The following is a 20,715-nucleotide window of genomic DNA, read 5'->3' as shown; positions in this document are numbered from 1 at the left end:
TAAGGAAATCTCAGGAGGAAAAATCAAGTATATGGGAGCACCTGTGTGTTGTTAAAAAACAGATGAAAAAATGAGATCAGATTAAAACCCTGGTAACAGTCTTTAAAACATAGAGGTGCATTGAAGAGTTTGAAACATCCTCTTAGAAAAGATCTGTAAATTAGAAGAAAGTTCAAGATCTGTCATCTGAAATACAGAAAACTGTAAACATACTCTGAACTGCTCATAACAATTTCTAGCATCTTGATTCTTTTGTGTTCTTTCTATTTCTCTGGGAATATTTAAGCTTCTGGAGAGAGTAAAAATGCAGCTGGCATCTTTCCTGGAGGACCCTCAGTATCAAGACCAACATTCTTTACATACAGAAATTATAAAAACGTTTGGAAGAGTTGGACCTAATGCCGAGCCCAGATTTAGAGACGAATGTAAGTTGCATCCATGGGAAGATGTAGTCTTCTCTCTGTCCAAAAGCTAATAGGTATGCTGGTTACATTGATGGGGTTTTTCTTTCTTTTCTGTAAACTGTTATTATTTCAGAGGTACTCCAAGGTACTTTTTTATTTTAGGTGGTGCTACCACAGATTTTTATTTCAAGTTTGAATCAATCCATTAAATGTGCAAGGGCAATCACATCAAAAGCAATTGTTTGCAGTTCTTATTCCATGCTGATGTGTGAAGTTTCAAATGCCTGCAGTTGCCACATAGCACCTGTTTAATGCTAAACAAGTCTGTGGAAAGCAGTTTCAAATACTTATTGCTGTATTTACTTTTCCAGTTGTTATTCCACACTTGCACAAGTTAGCCTTGGTCAACAACCAGCAGTCTGTTGATTCGAAGAGATTGGATATCGCTACCCACCTGTTTGAGTCCTACAGTGCTCTTTCCTGTTGCTGTATCCTTTTTTCAGGGGAAGTCTAGCTGTTAGTTCTCTGGTGGTGAGAGAAGTTTAATATTAGAGAAATAACTAAGTTTGTTTTTGGATCTTTGATATAAAATATGATCTATTCAACATAAGGAGGAGGTTTTCCAAGATGGTGAATATCACAGATTAGCAGCACACCAGGTGCCCCCCAAGCCTCTCTCCTTCCCCTCCTCAGCAGGATGGGTGAGGGTGGGGGAGAAAATCAGATGGAGGAAAAACTTATGTCAAAATAACAGCAGTTTAATAAAGCGTAAGCTATGTATGGAAGCAAAGCAAAACAGAAGATTTTTTTCTCCCTTTCCATTAGCAAGCAATATCCACTTACTTTCCAGGAAGCAGGGCTTCAGCATGTGCAGCAGCCGCTCTGAGACACAAACATCACAATAACAAATGGTCTCCTGCCCCACCCCACCTTCTCTTAATTTTTATATCTGAATGGGCATCATATGGTGTGGAACATCCCTCTGGTCAGTTTGGGTCAGCTGTCCAGGCTGTGTGCCCTCCCCCAGCCTACTGATGGGGGGGAATGTTTAGAGAGAGTACTGATATTGTGCCAACGCTGCTCAGCAGTAGCCTGCGCACTGGTGTGGTACCAACACCAAAATTTCTAGGTACCAGTGCAAGCTCAGCACTGAGGGCTGCTGTGTAGAAAATGAGCTCCAGCTCAGCCAGACCCCATACAGTGGAACTGATAGATACTTCAAAAAACAAAGCTACAAAAACAAAACTCTTGATCTTAACTAATAAATCAAGAAAAAAATCTTAAAAGGATTATATGGGTGTATGAAATACATGATGTTAAATACGTTCAAGATCTTTTTTCCTTTTTATTAGCTGTGAAGTGTCAAATGCTGTTCCGTTTTCTTAGTTTTGCTGCTGCCCTTGTGTTCCATAAAGCAACATTATCAGAAGACAGAAAAAAAAGTGTAATTTCAAAAGACAATCCTTATAATACCTTAACAACCTGGGTTTTAGTTATTTCAGAGGATTTAATGGTCAATCACTTTTTACCAGGACTGAAGTGTTTACGAACCGACATGGAACATCTCTCTCCAGAGCATGAGGTGAGCAGTAAATTATGTTTACTGAGTATGAGATGTAGGTGGCAGAAGTTGAAATGTGATGGCATTTAAAACCAGAAGTTAAGGAGAGCTGCTCATAAGTGGTTTCAAAACATGACATTGAGGAGGTTTTTTTGATAAAGAATAGGTCACATGATTTCAAAACCAGTAAAATCTGGTAAAATATATTTCTAAGCTGAGAATCTCTGCAGACAAATACTCAACCATCAGAAATGCATGTGGAAACATAGATCTTCCTAGACTGAAGAAAAAGGAAATGTTTTTACCATCTTTATTTTAGTCAAACCAAGGATGCACTAAAATCAATGGCTACAATATATCCAGTTAGGCAAAAGTTTCATTTTCTTTCACCCATGGGAGAACTGATCAAATACTTCATTTTTTTAGTTAATGTAACTTCTAAGGTTTAAAGGCATAGTCAGTTCAAAAGATACCCTGAATTACAACAAGGAAGTTGATTGAGTTTGAATCTTGTAGTCAGAGAAGGAATTGAGGACTGGAATAGGATTTAAAATAAATCAGTAGGTAAAGACCGCTCTCAATTCCCCATTACCACATTCTGCATTACTGTGCTTAAGTGACTTGAGTCATGATGCCACCTGCTTTGGCTTTTTAGCCAGAGAGCAATATAAAATTAAAAGTATTTACTCCTGCTCCAGTGGGTTGGAAAACTCACTACAGGCTTTGCAATTTTTATCCCTTTTTTTTGTAGGAATGGATATCTAGGGCTTGATCAGCTTCCCACTTGAATGGGATGTTTGTAGGCATCATGATAGAGGCTTCTGAGACCCAGTGAGTTCTAGTGTGTCTTGGAAGCCTTCTATCTGAAAATCTTGTTTTCTGAAATTAATGTCATTTACTGTCTCAAATAATTAGACATTTGCATAAACAGAATTAAGCCTTTTTTTACTATTTTGGCCTCTATGGTGTTATTCATTATTCAAATGGCGTATCACTTGACAAACACACATACATTTTCTAAATCACAGAGCCTTAGCTCTAATGGCTTTAACGTCAGTACAGAGTTTATGCTCATCTTGGAAGGGTAACATTGTGGAATTGGCTTGTGTGGTCCTGTCTGGCAGCACTTACCACTCATACCTCATACTTGTTTTCCTTTCTTTCATATAAATAAAAGTGCAAGTTGGACATTTAGGTCAGACTTTCTCATCTTTAAAGGAAACATTTCACCTTGTGCAGACATTCAGATACTTTACCAGCATCTCTAGTTCAATGTCAAGTCCCTTCTTCCTCATTTTCCACTTACCTTCTATGGGTTTTCAAAGTAAGTGGATTTGAGTTGCATGATAGTGAGTCAGTACTTCGTAAAAACATTTAGTCCATATACTGCAGTACTGTTTATAAGACTTCAGCATGTTAAGTCTCTTAAGTGTCTCTAAATATAGAGTTAGTACTCTAAAATATTTCTCTTTAAGGAGATGTGATTTCATAATCAGTCCTATGACCAAACAAGGAGAACCCAAGGGAATAGGTCTGAGCAGTATGTGCAAAGCCATAATGTAGAAATTTAGACATTAATCTGCAGAAGAGGAAAGAATTGCTCCACTTCATCCAAGAATTACACAGCCTTCCCAGAAAGAGCTGTGCAATGGATGGCACAGCCATCCTCTTATTGAAATGATCCTGGGTCCTTGATGAATTATTCTCCTCTTTGGTCAAAGCTTCATATTGTTGATATTTGGAACATCTGGATTCAGATGTATGAAAATGTAGGAAAGCTCCAGTGCACAGGTGGAAATTATAAGTAACAAAAATTATGGCGGCTGTGCTTGAAAATTTCACGTCTTTTTTGATACAGAAAAAAATTCTGAATATATTTCTCTTGTACCTCTGTTCTCTTAAGCATTCTGTATTTGTATAACATTTTATGCCAATGGAGGACAGAAAATGTAGTAGGAAGAGTTGTTGTCCTGTTTGAATGCCACTCTCTGAAACACTCAAGGGTGTGTAACACCTGCTACCTAAAATGATTCAAATGCTGAAGTAATACTTGTGGAAACATAGAGTGAGCAGTGGCACACGTCTGCAGACCAGACCACATCTTATCAGTGTAATTAATGGTTGTGCTGCAGACTTGACAGAAACCAGCATTTTAATTTATGCAAAAACATTTAAAAATAGTTATCAGTTGGTGGTAACCACTAGTGACTGATCAGTATTTTAGAGATTGAAAATAGTATTTTTCCTTTGTTGTATATATTCAGGTTTGGTGAGGCAATACTAATTTTAATTGCTTGTAGCTTTGAGATTTTAAGTTTAGAGTCTCAAAAAAGTACTTAACCTTCTTCTGAGCTGTGGCAGAGGAAGTTTCCATTTATGCAGTGTGTCTATATATGTGTGTATATGTACATATTATAGTTTCATACTTTGCATTCTAACTTTTTTGCCTAAGTGTTGCAAAACATGTCTTGGTTTGAAAAGACAGGTGTCTGCTAAGGAAGGCAGGAGCCTCTCTTGAAATGGAAAATGTAAACCCCCTCCCTCCAAATTGTTATAAATTTGAAAATTAAGGGGCTCTCAGGCAAAGATATGGGAGTAAAAATAACAGTTCTTTATTAGGAAAAGTAAAAATAAAAATGCAGTAATACAAAACAACACTGACAGAGTCAGAATATGACCTGACACGCTGTTGGTCAGGGTGTTGGTAGCAGTCCCAATAAATGGTGGCTGCAGTCCTCCTGGAGTGGCAGATGGGGTTCTGTTGCAGCAATGATCCTGTAGAAGGGTGTAGTTTTCCTCTGAAGGTCCAGGGGTGGTGTAGATGAGCCTGCTCTTCCTCTGGGAAAGGGAAAAAGGCTGCCTATGGTGTTCCAAAGCTCAGATTATATCCAGGAAGGAATGCTTGGCTCCTCCCCTTGGGCGGAGCATCTCACGCTGGGTTGATGTAATTTTATCAGATATGCAGTGAGATTCAGTGACCCAACAACAGAAGATATCTCCTGGAGGGAGGATGGGTTGTGGAAGAGATAAAGAAAAACTGCCCAAATAACAGAAGATAACTGTCCCACCTCTAACAGATGGCAATAGAATACACACCCCCAACCACATCTTGCATTTGCAACCTAAGACAAAACACTTTCGTCTAAATGTGCTGAAACAGTACTGTTGTGAACAGGGCAGGGAGATATTTACCTGTCCCATGAATTAACTGTATGATTTTGTTTTAAAGCCTGCTATTGGGAATCATGTCCTTATTTTTGGATAAGTGTAAAAATGTCAGTGTGGAAGTGTCTTCAGACTTAAATATTCTGCAGAAACCTTTTTAACACTGTACTTGCTTAATAAAAGGAAAAAGCCATGAGTCATAGGAACTCTGGAAGACACCAGTGGAATGGTATCAAGTTGATTTTAGCACTTCTTTCATTAAGATATTGTCCTAGGATACCATCACACTTTTTTCTTTCCTTGCTTTTTCTTTCTGCATAATGTTCATGAAGATATAGCATGTCACAGATGTACATTTGTTTTAGTGCTGTTTTTAAAAGCCTGGGGCAAAAGGACAGAGTCCTGAACTTCTGTAACTATTTGGAAAACGTTTTCTTCCTTAAGTTATTTTGAACGTTTTTGTTGTTTCTAACCACAAGGCATTATCAGATAACTGGAACTCAAAGGCACTTGAAAAAAAAAAACAGGAAAATGTTTTAAACATTAGTTTTAATTCTGACATTAGTTCTGCTAATGTCAGAATTATTTGCAGAGAAGATTTCATAAGAAGTGTTAATGTAAAAGGAAAAATGTCAAATGTCATGTATCTCTCTTCCTTATGTGTCTTAGGTTATTTTGAGCTCCATGATAAAAGAATGTGAACAGAAAGTGGAAAACAAGACCGTCCAAGAACCACAAGGGTAAGACTTCCACTTCCCTTTTTCTATGTGCCTCCAGAGAAGTGTTCTGCAGAGTGTATTCCATCATGTTGTCCAAGGTTTGTGACCTGAAATCCTGCACTGACATGTGCTGTGTTTCAAAACAGATTTTGGAAACCTTAATACAGTGATTGTTTCTGTCTCCAGTGTAAAACATGAGACAACAATTGCTTTTATAGGAATGATTTTCTTGGTTCTTAATTTTTTTATTCATTTAAAGCTGAGTTTAAATTTCTGTCCTGAATTTGAGAAATCAGGGAGTGCCTGGCCTAAGTGCTTAGAGCAATATATGTAGCAGACACTTTGCCACCCATGGGGGTGGCAACCTGCAGGCTGAGGGAATTGTTCTGGTCCTGGGAAGGGCTTCCTTCAGGCTGCTGTCCCAGTTTGCACAGGACTGGGGCACACAAGAACAGTTTCCCATTGTATAAACTGACCCCTGTGTGAGTGTACTGGTTAGGCAGTAAGCTGACTTTGGGAAAAGGCCACCTGTGTTGCACTTTGGTAAAACAACCTTTCCACAAACACAGAGTAAACCCAGCTCTTCAGGGAGGCAGCAGACACACAGTGTTCATGCATCCATTTTCATCACCTGTAGAGATGGTGTCATTTGTGTGCACTTCCTGATTACAAAAGTAGCCAACAGACCCACCTTGGATGTGGAAATTTGGAATGCTCAGTGTCATTATGATGAGTTGTATGTGCTCTTTTGCCTGCTTATTGACTGGAATGGCATGCCAGCAGGTAAATTCTTGTGGATTATTATACAACTTAACAAATCCTTAGCAGTGCTGCCAAGGAAGTGTGTGAGAAGGTATCTGAAAAGAGAATCTGTTCTCAATCCCAATGCTTTGTCATGAGAATTGAGACAATTACTGAAGCTTGTTCATGTAATGTTTCCTTATCTGTAAAAAGCGGATAGAATTTACTTCTTGAAAGAGCTCACCCATAGTGAGCTGGAAGCAACTCGTAGTCTGAGAATGATTAAAATAAGAAAGGTGTACAAGAACTCAACAGAAGAAGTGTAAAATAGAAAAAGGGTCAGTCTCTCAGGCGCCAAGTAAAATACTTCAGGCTTTATTAGTAGCAAATACTTTGAAATGACAGTCAGTCCTGTTAAGCCATTGCAGAAATAAATAAATGCAAACCTCATACATCATCTAATGTATTTTCTTTATGAATGCAACTGCTGAAAACTGAGATATGAAAAGGATAAGTCTTTGCAATCTGTTCCTTTGTTCTTTAATTAGCCTTCCCCTTTCTTATTCAACGTCAGGCTATGGTTGTAGTCTTGTACTGTACAAAATTAACAAGAAATATTTTACCACTGAAGAAATGACCTTTTCATATACGTAAATATCTGTTTTCTTGCTAAGTGCTTGCTGATTTCAGTTCCTAATTTCAATGACAAATACATTTTTGACAAAGGATTTAAATACAACTGGGATATAAATTACTGGGGTTTGTTAACAGCACGGCAGTGCAGGCACAGAAATCAAAATAGGTGCAAAAGCAATCTTTTGATGTTCTTATCCTGTCTTTTCCCCTTGCTGTTAGAAAACTTGGTCAAATAATACAAGATCAAAGAAATTGTTTTTTCAGAAGATGAAACTCTGCGTTTTTAAATATTAGCCACTTTTGTTAAATATTTTGTTTAGCAATTAACAAGGTATTTTAATCATGGGTAACAACTTATATTAGAAACTGATTGCTATAAAATGCCCATTAGGAATGTTTATTTTGCCCTAGAGCTTCCCCATAAAACAGGCAGAACTCTGTGTGGCATCTGATTCATCTGGACACCAGGAAAAATTTGATATTTACACATTATTTTTATTTGTGGGTTGGGTTTTGTTTTGCTTTTTAAATAATGGATTGTTTTAAACAAGATATACTATTGCTTTGTTGGGTTCTTTGATTACTTTTTAAAGATGTGAGACTCAAATTATTTCATTTCATATTAATTTTTTCTATGTTTAAATATTCACTTTGCATAGTAATGGAAGCACTTTGGAGGCTATTTATTTTGGATATTTAAACTGTTAAGTATGCAGGATGCCGTGGATTATGTTTCTGTTTACAGTAACAGTATTAGAAAACATGAACTTGTAGACTCTGTAGTTGTTACTGTTTAATTTTTGACATCAGATGGCTGGTATGCCCCAAACTGTTTCAAGAACCAATAGAATACCTCCTTGTTTTCCTCAATCTTATCCAGGATCATTAGACTAATGAAAGCATAGTTTGTTTAGAACTACAGGTTTGTCACCAGTTGCTAGGCTTTCTTTTCCGAAGTGAGCGCTTTTATTTTCTTAATGCTGCTAATGCTTGGAATGTACAGTATTTCCCAAATACGTTTTCATAGCTACACCCAATTCTAGGATACCTCATGGTCTGAGATAGCTTCTTGTCCTTAACTAGCTGATAGTGAGTGCAAACTGTTACTTATATACTTTATATGCCCTTGCTTTATCATGAATTCAAAGGAAATTGCATAAGGCATTCATCTTACTGTAGCAGTAATTTCCCAGCTGAGTTTTATCAGCTGGAAATATGTGATTCATTAGTTGACTGGAGATGTTTAATCAAGCCAAAGATGTCTGGCTACGTGATAGTGCCTGAAATAAATATTTTACTTTAAAAGTTTATAATTAAACTATTTGTAAATCCTCAATACAGCTTTAGTGAGAAGCTTCTGTTTTATTTTTATGGTACTTTAAAAAGATCCAGAAATCATTATTACTAAGCACCGTTTTTCTGTGCTGTGAAATGGGAGAAAGAACTGCGTGTATCCCTTCTACCTTTGAAGAAATTATTCAAGTTTTGTTGAAACAATTCAGAGTTAACTTCAGTTTTATGTCCTTGATGCAAGTGTGTCTAACAGAACTGTTTATAACTTTTCAGACTGAAAAGTCAGTTCCTGGAATCTGGCCTTTGCCTGTAAGACAGATTTTGTGGTCTTAGCTATAATTTTGAAATGCAGAGTCCACACTGAGTTCACAAGGGAGAATTTATTTGGTAATGTTTTCTAAAATTGTCCTTGTCCAATGTTGATAAACACTTGCCATTTTGACTAGAAATATAGGAAGTATGGAATATTTGTTAATATTCCTGCTATGTACATTTGCTCTGTCTTGAGACAGATGACTCATACTGTGCTAAACAGTTTATATATATCTGAAGTTGAGCTCGCTGATATGTTGTTAATTTAAAAAAATCTGTTAATTTAACATAGTAGGGACAATTTCTTAATGTATTATTCAAAACTTAGCATCCTGTAGCTTCAGCATTGATTGGATTGCTCAGTCCAGTTTGTGGGAAACCTATGAACTCTCCATTGTCCTATGTAGTATGTCTCAATTAGGAACTTCCAAGCACAGGTAACAGGAGCCACATTCACAAGAACCAGAAGAAGCAGCTCCTTACCCAGCAAGGGGCTGACCCAGTCAGGCTCAGGGTGGGGTTTGCAAGAAATTTATAAGGAAATCAAAGGAAAGCTGATTAAGTAATATAAAATAAAGATTTATTGAGAGTTACTAGGTTGACAATCCTCAGCAGTTTTTAACTCTGCTCAGGTGAAAGTAGTTGGAAAATCAAGAGTTGAAAATTAAGGAGAGAGATCACTGTTTTGTACTTACCTTGCTTTTGCTCATCTCTACACATCTGCTAATGTCACTGTTGGAGGCAGGTTACTTGTGTTAGAAAGTTTTGTGTCTGAACTGATACTGGTGAACTTACACTAAATAAACACAAGAATTGACATTTCTGGTGAGAAGGCAAAGGCAGTCAGTCTTTCAGAGAGGTATTTGTCACTATAGCAATTCCCCAGTAGGTAGCAAATGCTGATGTGGTGACATCCAAAGGTACTAAAAATTAGTGCACAAAAATATTTTACTGTTTTCACAGGCACTGTGAACACATTATAATAAATTTAACAGTATATATATGGACTAGGTAGTTATGGGTTTTCAATTTTTCTTCACAGACTGGTCTTTTTTGTTGAAACCTATGAAACACAAAGACAATTTAGTTGCTTAATAAATAACAGCATAATGTTCTTTTTAATTTGTAGTCTCATGCCACTAAATGTTTTCCTTTCCTAGCTCGATGTCAATTGCAGCGAGCCTGGTAAGTGAAGATACAAAGACCAAGTTTTTGAACAAAATGGGCCAGCTGACTACATCAGGTGCAATGTTGGCTAATGTGTTCCAGAGGAAGAAGTAAGATGGGAAAAGGAACTCCCAGCTTAACACTAAGGTGGACCTCACAGAGACTGGTTCCTGTACTTGAAGTACTTGCCTTTTAATTTCTTCTGTCTTATGTTCTTGTAGTATAATTTTATTCTAAACTCCAAAGATATTTGCACTGCTTTTGAATATCGCTGTGTATCTGTTAATTTTGGGTTAACTGTGGTTGATATAAAACTGAAATCATAGTCCGTACCAAGTCCCTGTTCTGTGTTCTTGTCTTTCCAGCATATTTTTTTTATATAGTGGAAGGTTTTGGTTTTTTTTATTTTCTGACAGGATATCAGCAAATATCTGTATTATACATGGAGCTATTCTGACGGTACTTAAAATAATGTAAATTTGAAGTAATTGTCATGAAGTAATAAAAGTGGAGATTACTTATGTATTTAAATTATGAGAGAGTAATGCAGATTTTTTAATTATGTTTCTAAAAAGAAGAGGAAGAGCCACCAGCATTTGTCTGTGCTTCTAGGGTTGTTTTTGTAAGTATTGTGCATCTTGAATCCAGAGGAATTGCAGTATCTAATGTGTGAGACTGCTTGCACTGCATCAGTCTGCAGGGAATGCTCATGTTTCACATGCTTTATGCCGACATTGTAAATGCTGTACAAAGTCCTTCAGATAAAATTCTCACATCTCTGTGGTTTTTTGAGAGTTTTTTCTTTTGTAGGGGTTTTTGTTTTATTTTAAAGCACTTTACAAGTCTACACATCCACAGGCACATCCTTTAAGTAAAGGAAAAACATGATAAATGAATAAATGTTTATAAACGTGTAAGCTACTTCACAGGGTCCCCAGTACAGTTCTGCAGGCAGAGGAAACCTTATGCAGGAGAGAGACAGCTTTCATCTTGCACTGAGTGTGCAGTTCTGTGGACTGTGAAAACTAAAGATATTTTGTTGTTTAGATTGAATTTAATTTTGGAGTGTTTGAAATTATGCTGAGTTTGATGTGCTGTTTCTTTAAAATGTTAAGTAGACTGCCTACATACTTTTTGAAAATGACATTACAGGGATTATATTCAACTACCAAATATTTTTGTTAGCAAGGAAGCATTAACAACTAAATCCTTTTCTTCTTATACAGCACTTTTTTTCCCCCCTCTTTATGTCAATGTAATCTTCTGAAAGTAAACTCAAGTGCATGCATGAACTGGTATGAGGTAGCAAAGTATAAAAGCTCAGGTGTTCTCTGACACGGTACCATTCAGCTGGAAGTATGGACGTCTTTGAGGACAGGGAAAGCAAAAAAGAGTGAGGGAATAAAGTATTCCCCCCTGAAACAGAATATGGATGGAATAACAGGTTGGGTATCACCCTTAGATGGAGATAATAGAGATAACTTGAGGTTTCTGCCTGCTTCATGTCTGTGCCTGTCGGCTCTGCGTTCGCTGTTCCTGCCACGGCTGTGTTGTGACAGGGCCTGCTGCTCCCGTGCGCGCCGTCGGTCCCCTCGCGCTGCACTGATGGAACATCTCTCTGGAGGTTACACAGCTCCATGCCTTCGTGTTGCTCGTTGCCATGAAGTATGCTTTTAGCAGACTGACTGTGAAATGGAGACATTCCTGAGGAATGGGAAGTGGTGACGTTCCTCTCTATTGTTCTGTTGTCAATAAAAAGTTTTGTATACCTGCTTTGTCTTGTTACTTCTGCTCTTCTCTGAAAAAGATAATCACATCAACAGAGCTGTTACAGGAGAGACATTTAATGCACAGAAATTGTTTTAGCCTAAACTCTTTTTACATAGCAGGTAGTAGACTGAACTTGCTCAATTTCCTTGGCTCCCAGACCTGTGACTTTACAGCCATTTTCATTCAGGGTCTCCTCCTACGTCTCCTGTGCCACGGCTGTATTTTGGATTTTTCTTCTCCATCTCTTTTCTGACTTCTCAAGCAATTGCAGTGCCAGAGATAACTTTATAGTCATGAGACTGAAATAACAGGGCCATGGTTAAGTTGCCACTTTCTAAAGCAGGGCAGCTGCCTGTGAGAGTGGCTGCTCACCTACACTGAATTTTATTCACTGTTTAGAAAACTTGAAAATTTGCACGAGCCTAAAAACTGTGACAGCAACTTAACTTTGGAGAAAGTGAAATGAGAATCTTTAGTTTGTTAGTATTAAATGTAGCCTCTTTACCCCCATAGGCTAATGGGTCTAGTCTCTCCAGCCCCTTGAAAAGTGTAGCTTTTGCTACTCACAGTTCTACTTCCCACTAGTTGTAGGAATTTGAGTGAGGATCACAGGAAGACCAGCACAGTAACTACCGAGGTGAGAAAATTACTGTGTAGGCAGCAAACTTCCAATGCAGGTTGTCTTCAGGAGTTTTGCCTCCTAAATTTCAGGTCTCTGTTAGTATATGTTGGTTGCAGGAGTTTTTCAGTGTATATTAGTTTTCAAATATGAACAGACTTTCAAGATTGCAAGAGGTTGTTCTGTGGGGGGGGATTGGTGATATTTGGGTTTTTCTGGTTATTCCTCCTAACTCTGTCACTGTAACATTTAGGACTGGAAAAATAAAAGAGACCCATTTAATTTAATGAGAATTACCAGAATATTTTAAATTAACCTTCCCCCACCTTTCCTGTTACTATTCAAAATAAGTGAACCTTTTGGGACAAAATGTTCTGTTAAAAGAAAGCAGTTTGTCCCCTAAGGGTTGTCTTTAATTGCTTATGGCTCTGCCTGAGTAAGGATTCTGTAAAAAACCTGAATGTTTGCTTCATTGGCATTGCCTGAACATCTCCCACTTGTTAGCTTTAAATGTCAAAGGTCTCATGCTGCCCCTAGTGAAGTTTCAGATAAAATCTTTGTATCTTTATGTAAAATATTGGCTCTTGTGTTCTTAAACAAAAGTGATTAGTGGGCTGAAGGTACCTGGCTGCCTCAATATATGTTCTCTGCAGATCAAGCATAAAGCTAATTGGTATTATGCCTATATTTGGTTCTGGAAGATTCCTTTCTAGAACTCTAAATTAGGCAAATTGTTCTTTTCATATCTTCTAAGTAAGGTGAATAAAGGGAGTTCCACAAGAAAAGCTGCTCAGTCTTCTGTTAGTCTCTTCCTACTCCCCTACTGCACCAAGAAGAAAAACAATCCTGCTATTACTGTACATGAAAGTATATTCTGGTTAGGGGAACTAAAAGCAGTGTTTGAATGTATTTGAGGCTACAAAAGGTGAGGAAGCTGATGGATTTAAAGATTAAAAACTATCCATGAAAAAATCTGTTGTGAAGACAAAGAGGAGTTTTTGTAATATATTGTGGGAATTCATTGCTACGTAGGGGATGATAAGATTATTCAAAAAGATTCTGCAGAAAAGTAGATTTGTGGGATATTTCTACTCTCTCTGTTGTGACACTGTTAATGGCATTTCTGTGTTCCAGGACTCAGTGGCTCTATGTTTTAGTGCATTTATGAAGGTGAGTATAGTGCATTCCAAATGTTTTAAGTAATTTCCCATTTGGAACTTACTGAGTATGATATTTAAGTAAACCATGAAGTACCAGCACAGGTTCATGGAGCAGAAGGTCACTGAAATGTTGATGCAGCAAAATGATTGGCATGCCACTGATCTGAGGTGGAAACACAGAAGTTCCTGCATCAAATGTAAGTGCTGATGAATAACAGGAATGAAGGCAACAAGATTTCAAGGAAACCGGCTCACTGGTTTTCTGAGTGCATTTGGATAATGTTTCTAGTAAATACATTCAGATCCATAGTAATTTGGTTTAGACTATGAAATTGGTCAACAAAGGCCCAGAAGAGCATGGTTGTTAAATAAAGCTATTCAGGTCCTGGATTTCAGCAGTGTACACTGATATATCATGTGTTAACTAATTCAAATGAATGACCATGAATGAGTAATCATTTTTCCAGAGAAGCTGTTTCTAAGGTTTTGCTTAGAAGCTGTTTTAAGGTTTCCTTAGATTTAATGCTGGCCAGTTTTCATCCATACAGATAAGCTGTAGGAAAAGAGGATTCTGCTTACAGAGTTCGTAACAAGCAAGTCAGTGGCAAACAGCCTCTGTCTCTGGAGGCATCTGCACTGCATGCTGAACTTGAACGTCCATCACACTTCCAGTCTGGTGAAAGACTTCCTTAGGCTGAAGATTTCCATTTCCCAGAAACTTCTGAGTATGAGCAGTTCTACTGCAGAAGTGAGTGACTTGAAACAGTGACTTACCACTTGGTGTCAAGGGGCAACACTACGGCAGTGGTCAATCTGGTTCCTTTCCAGCACTGGGATTGCCTGTGCTCACTACTGCCTCCCTCAGTCACCCCATGTCAGGCTGGTCTGCACCCTCTTGACTTCACCATCCCACAGAAGCAGAGGGCTGTTTTTCCTACCATTTAAATACTGTTTGCCAATAGGACTTTGCTGTGTATTTGAATATTTCCATTCCCAAAACTACTGTGACTGTGGCCTTATGCTGCTGCTCCTTGCCCTGCACTTTTTACAGAGTTTTTTCCCCATTCCGTAACACCTGAGAGGCCTCTTTAGGAGATGGAGGCAGTATAGTGGAGTCCTGCTGAAGTGACAGCAGCTGTAGCAGAGCATGTGCCTTGTAGGATCATGTGGGTTGTTCTGAAAGGCATTTGCACCTTCCCTTTAACTATGCTGCAAAGCAAGGGGAAGTGATGATGGGGAAGAAGCAGCTGCAATATTTAATAGGCAACAAGGACCCATGTAGGTTTGATCCCTTGCTGACAGATGAATGCACTCCATTGATCTAAGTATGAATTATCTCAATCAGGTGAGTTTTCAAAGGAGTTTGGGATCATTAAGTGTGCTGTTAGATAAAATGGCAGGGTGGCTCTGGGGAGCTGGTAATGGGGTGTTGCCAAGGGGTTATGGTCTCAGTCCCCCTGCGGGTAGGTGTTTGCCAGCCTTAAAGACTCATCTCCAGGGCTTGAGGAATATCCTGGGCAGAGCAAACTCCCCAGGCCATGCCAGTATTGCTCTCGTCCCAAGGATGAATATATGACTCAAGTCTTGAAGGTCAACAGGTATCTTATAAACATCAAAGTTAAAAATTCACCATGACTTTGTATTTCCTCCCTGGAGTATGCAGGCATAGCTGTTGCCACAGTGGCTGGTGATAACCTATCAGCTCAGTGTCTGCTTGCACGTACTTCAAATATCTGACGTACTAGCGGCGGGTGGTTGGGAGCATTTTTCTTTTGAATGCTGCGGACTTGAGGTTTTCAGACAGGCATTTAGCAGTGGTACATTTTTGTGGGATTGTAAAAGGTGTGTTGTGTAAACCACACCAGTGTGACTAAGGAGCTTTAATATAGTTGCTCTGTCATGGGAAATATTTGTGTGTTTGAAAATTTCAAGGAGACTGGGCAAAAGAATGCTATGGAAACTTGCCTTTCACAGGAAGAAAAGAGTTTCAAGTTGATGACATGACTTTGTGTATGGGTTGGAGTTTTTTGTAAATAGATTTTATTTTTTTAATTTCTTTATTTTAATAGCTAGAGTTCTCAAATAAAAGTAGAGCCTTCTGTGCTAAAATATTTTTCTACCTTTTTTCTCCAAGTATAGAAAGCTCCACATGCTGGGTTATACAGTAGGGCTCCCTCCCTGCAGTGGGTGATGAGGCAGCTGAAAGGAGCCTTTCTCCCTGGTCCTACAGCAGACTCTCTGCATGGATTGCTGGTACTCCAGAAGCTGCACTGCGACCCACCTGCCCCACAGAGCATCCCCCTGATTTAAAGGGATCTTTCCTAGAGCTCTGACTTGGCACTGCACTGCCTTTCTTGCTCACCTGCTGAGAGGCAGGTGCTCATATTTACACAGCCTGTATTTAGTCCACAGACTGAAACCTCAGATAACCTTTGTGACACATACTGAAAGAAAACCATTGACTGTGATTGATCAAAACCCTTCAGCTCATCCTCTATCCTCAGCAGCATGCAAGAGGCAAGGGAATGCCTTCAAAGCCTTCCTGCACATGAGAAAAGGTCTCCCAGGGTGCAACCATCTGCCTTTCAGTGTTGTTTCTCTACCCAAGTTTCCATCATGTCACTTTGAAGACCTTGAAGATTTAACACAGAGCGTCCTGGTTCTCCCTCCCTGGAAAAGGGGGCATCACAAGGTGTTGGTGTCCATGTGCAGGTTAAGGGGAGTTCAGTGGCATGGATAAAGTGAAAGAGCAGCTGGGGACATAAACATGGGCACACAGGTGCTGCTCAGATGCCCTGGTGTATCCACCAAACCATTCCCGGCCTTTGCTTTTTGGGTTGAAAGTTTTGGGAAGATGAAAGACAAATTCAGGCATTGGCTGGGACTGAGCTGCCATTTATCGAGGAGTTTTTACACTGATGCTGAAGGGGTTTAATTTTCCCACAGCTACAAAACTTGCAGTTTTGATGTAGATAGCAACTTTTAGAATCATATTTAGCAGGTAATACCCACTTTTCTCTCTCTAGGAAGGAAGCAAGAAGAGATCCATACTGACCGCAGCCCTGCTAAGTGGTCAGCCAGGCTCACGGTTTGTTTTCCATGGCAGGCATCACCAAAGAAGGGATCCTGGAATTATCCAAGGTATTATTTTCATTCTGTCACACCAATAAGGCTGCACAGGGTTTTCCATCTCTCCTCTTTCATAAGAGCTTCCCAAAGGCTAGTCCAGTTTATGCTTGTGTGCCACAGCAGTGAACAGAAACAAGAAGCACCTGAATGTCATCGTTAAGTTTGAAACCTTAATATTTCAAGCATTTGGGTTTTATTCAGAACAGGTGCTTTGCAAAGGTAGCTGACAAAATAATATTCTGTAAGAGAAAAAAAAAATTCTAGAACAGGCGGACAAACCAGTTTTGGTATAAATGTTTAGGTTTTATCTGTGCTACATAGAATGATATATGTGATAAGTGTGAGATTATTGACAGTGTTACACATTCCCCAGTTCATATTTTATAGCATTCACATTTTAGTTTCTAACAATCTACTGCAATCCATAATTAAGACTGTAAAGCACCAGTAGTGGCTTCTGCGGGTTTTGGCTCAGAAACATAAAATTTAACTTGGAGGAAAATGTCTGAGCTTTCAAAAAGAGGCTGTTTTCACATAGTGGTAGAAAATGAGAGAATTTCAGCCCAAACAAGAAATACTTCAGGCAGGATCAGGGGTGAGAATGCAAAAGTAATTGAGCTGATGTGCAATACCGACTGCTCTGGAGCTCCTCTGAGCTGCAGGGCTTGGCTTTACTCGATGCCTTCAAAGTCTTCACTTGACACCTTCGAAGCAAGCTGATAACACATCTAACTGCTAGTGAGAGTGTGAGTTTGCTCTTGTAAATCTCTGGTTAGAATGAGCAGCTGGTAAATAAACACAGCCTATAGCCTTGGTGTTGTGCTAAATGTGAAAAGGGGAAGAGACTTAACAGACTGTTCTGTTTAAAAAGAAACATTTCCTTGTACCATAAACACAAACATTTTAAAACATCCTGGCTGGCACAGAACTGCATGTTTTCAGCAATGGGTGAATGAGGCTCCAGCAGAAGGATCTCACCCCAGTGCTGTCCCTCCCTCTCAGTGGGCTCCCTCCAGGACGAACCAGGACTAGCACTGCTGCCAGCAGCTGGGCACACACCTTTGCACATGTCACACCTTACCTTGCAAAGCCTCTGAGAAGTCTGCTTTGCATTTGTTCCCTACCAGGCAAGCTGGCTGCTGTGGCCATCCCTCCTACTCCTCACTCCCAAATCAGTTCTGTTCCGGCCTTTGCAGCCCAAGTGTGGTGAGTCCCTGACTCCTCAAGCAGGGTGACAGGGCTCTGACATGCACTTGCAAGCTCGATGGCTTGCTGAAACCCATCAGCATGATCCTTGCCCAGTCACCTCCAGAAGAGTGAGGGCATCAGGAGCAGCAGCTGGCCCTAAGCTAGGCATGTCATGCAGTGTTGCTTTGAGCCACAGCCCACTGTGGAGCATCAAACTCACCTAGGGGCCACCAGTGCCCAAACAGCCCTGTGGTGTCAGAGAACAAGGCCAGGACCTGCAGGAGCACAAGGGCCTCAAGCAGGACCTGCTTGAGCAAAGATCAGGCAGGGCCCAACGCTTGCTGAGGACATTGGGGGGGGGGGGGTCAAGCAACTCTAGGGAGATTAAAAAGGCTTTATGGTGCCTGGAAACTATCTAGGGGTGAAGGTCATAGCTTCATGTTGCTGTAGAGGCAAGCCCTCCACTTGATGGGAAAAGCTCAACAGCTGTTTCTGTCCTGAGTGTATCATTCCTCTGAGCAGAAAGCAGACAACAGCACCACTGAGGAAGGATCAGTTTTTAATATTCTCTTCATCTTTTGTGTTTGAATTCATTTATTTATTTGAAAACATAGAGAAAACTCTACGTTTTTTTCCAGGTCAAGGGTTAAATCTAAATACATAAGTGAAAGAACAACTTCCTTCTTTGCCTAAGTCAGAAACGTGCTCCCAAGCTCATTTCTCAGCATGTGAGCATAGGGCAGGTTTTGTGTCCCCGCGGTCAGCTCCCCTGGATCCTCAGCCTGTGTAAACAGCCGGGCCCTGTCCTGCGACACCACAGAGGATTCCTGACCCTCTGTGAGGGCAGGGACATCGCGGCCGTTCCGGGCACGCCCCCAGCTGCAGCCCCTCGCCCCCGGGCAGGGCGGCTGCCGCAGGCAGGGCGGTGCGGGCCCTTTCGGGGGTCAGGAGGCCACCGAGCAGCGTTCCGAGTCAGGTCGCAGGGACTGGCCCCGTGCAGGGCCTGGAGTGGTTTGGGAGAGCTCCCAAAGCACATCTTCCGCTTTTCTTCCCCTCTTGGCAGCAATCCCGTCCGCCAGCTCCCGACATCAGCTAAAGTTCGTGGAGGGGGAAGGGAGGGGGACCTCGAGCTGTGCCAGAAGGCCGAGGCTGGCACCCACATGTTGCACGGGCACCGAGAAGGAACAGGGCACGGGAAGGGACGGGACAGGGGCTCTCCTCAGGCCTGGGGGCAGACCCAGGGCGCATGGGGGGCGAGGTGGGAGGCAGGCTGAAGCCCAAGATGTCTTCTGACAGTGACGGGTGATACCCGGGGGCGTGAGGAGAAGGCAGCAATTCCCGGGGAGATGACAGCGGGGAAAGGGGCTGGGGGCTGGAACGGGAGGGCTCAGAGGCGGGGGCAGGTGGACGCACGGCCCTGCCAAGAAGGACTGACCGGGAATGCAATCCCCACCGGCCGGAGGAGGGACGTGGGCATGGTGACTAAATTTCTTGTAAAAAGGGGTGGAGAAAGGAAAGGGAGGGACAAGAAGCGAGGGGAAAAAAAAAAAAAAAGGCCCTGCATGTCAAGGCTGAGGAAATGCTGTGGGAACTACAGCCAGGCACTTTTTTTTTTTTTCTTCTCTCTTCTCCCCTCGTGTAGCTGAGAGGAAGGAAAGGAAGAAAGAGAAGTAGTCAGCTCAAATGCGCCTCGCTGCGCTGCCGGGGCGCGGGGGCTTGGCTGGAAGGATCTAGTTTCCCTTCGGTGGCAGGAAAAGGAGCCACGGGAGGAGGCAGAGACGCGCACCCAGACATGCCCGTCCCGTCAGGCTGCTGGCTCCTTCTCCTGTGCCTCGCTGCCGCTGGCAAGCAGGTAAGGCTGGGAGCCGGCGGAGGGGGAGGTGGGTGTCGCATCCCGCCCGCGGGGTTGGTTTGCTTGTCCCGCTGCTCGGGGCGATCGGCGATGTCGGAGCCCGCGGCATCCCGCAGAACAGCTTCGCCTGCCTTGCCCCCCGCTCTGCTGGTTTGGGTTTTGGTTTTGTTTTTATCCCAGCAACTCATAAGTTTCTCTCGCTTCTGTAAAATCAAAGTAGTCCAAACCCAAAGTTGCAAAGGGAAGCCAGGGGAAAACAGCCTGCTTCTGCCCAGGGCAGGGTGTGAGAAACCAGAAAATATTTGCAGTGAGGTTGTTGAGGGATATAATTTGCATGTAGAGTAAAAATAAGGCAGACTCCACCCTACCGAACAGATTTATTCGAGCGAGCGTGGGCACACTTGTCCCTCAGGCATGGGACGCGGGGTTTTGGCAGCCCAGGTTCAGCTTTCCAGCTTCCCCAGCGGGATGAGTCCCCTCAGGCTCTGGCCATCCCGCCATCCCAATGCTGGCAGCCCCCGCGCGGCCCCGGGACGTGGGACGGCCCTGTGACCCCCGGTCCGCGAGTGGGCGGCCGCCTGACTCGCCCGGGGGTTGCTGTGTGCTCATGGCAGAGCCGGGAACCAAGCCCGGAGCCGGGTCAGCTGCCCCAAAGGGCAGCCCTTTCCTCCGACGGGGGAAGATCTGAGCGAGCTTTGGCCCTGCGGTTGTTTGCAAACACAGCGTGCTCCGGTCGCAGCTCTGTGCGGTGCCAGGTGGCTGCCGGTCAGCGTGGTTCACTTGGGATCGCGGCTGGTCTTCCCCTGCTGTCGGAAAGACCATTTTCTACAGCCAGCTCCTCTCAGCCTTTTCAGTGGCGTACATGGCGTTTCCTCCAGCAGTGTACATCGGCAGAAGCTTGTTTTGCTCTTTCTAATTATACAGCTTAAAAATTATCCTTCTCCCTTGTGGTTGTTTAGACCCTTCTAGACGGGCAGGATTTGCAAATACCATGCTACC

At 41.7% G+C, this 20,715-nt stretch overlaps 2 protein-coding genes across 6 annotated transcripts in view; both read left to right on the top strand.

Moving 5' to 3' along the window:
• The window catches only part of RELCH (RAB11 binding and LisH domain, coiled-coil and HEAT repeat containing), a 77,141-nt gene extending 65,370 nt beyond the window's left edge, over positions 1-11,771 (top strand). For both annotated transcript variants that reach the window (XM_077181834.1, XM_054628872.2), the window contains 5 exons: positions 287-425; positions 776-892; positions 1,898-1,986; positions 5,800-5,870; positions 9,992-11,771. In XM_077181834.1, the coding sequence (XP_077037949.1) occupies positions 287-425; positions 776-892; positions 1,898-1,986; positions 5,800-5,870; positions 9,992-10,112 (537 nt within the window). In that variant the 3' untranslated portion in view covers positions 10,113-11,771. The remainder of the gene's footprint in view (positions 1-286; positions 426-775; positions 893-1,897; positions 1,987-5,799; positions 5,871-9,991) is intronic.
• A 7,615-nt stretch (positions 11,772-19,386) lies between these two features.
• Positions 19,387-20,715, top strand: part of TNFRSF11A (TNF receptor superfamily member 11a) — a 28,180-nt gene continuing 26,851 nt past the window's right edge. For 3 of the 4 annotated variants that reach the window (XM_077181812.1, XM_077181808.1, XM_054634009.2), the window contains exon 1: positions 19,388-19,716. In XM_077181812.1, coding sequence (XP_077037927.1) covers positions 19,657-19,716 — 60 coding nt within the window. In that variant the 5' untranslated portion in view covers positions 19,388-19,656. Of the gene's footprint in view, positions 19,717-20,715 lie in introns of all 4 variants that reach the window. The other variant, XM_077181803.1, reaches the window with a different exon arrangement.

This window comes from Agelaius phoeniceus, chromosome 1 (assembly GCF_051311805.1).
Source record: "Agelaius phoeniceus isolate bAgePho1 chromosome 1, bAgePho1.hap1, whole genome shotgun sequence".
NCBI classification, from domain to species: domain Eukaryota; kingdom Metazoa; phylum Chordata; class Aves; order Passeriformes; family Icteridae; genus Agelaius; species Agelaius phoeniceus.
This window is presented reverse-complemented; position numbering and strand designations above follow the sequence as displayed.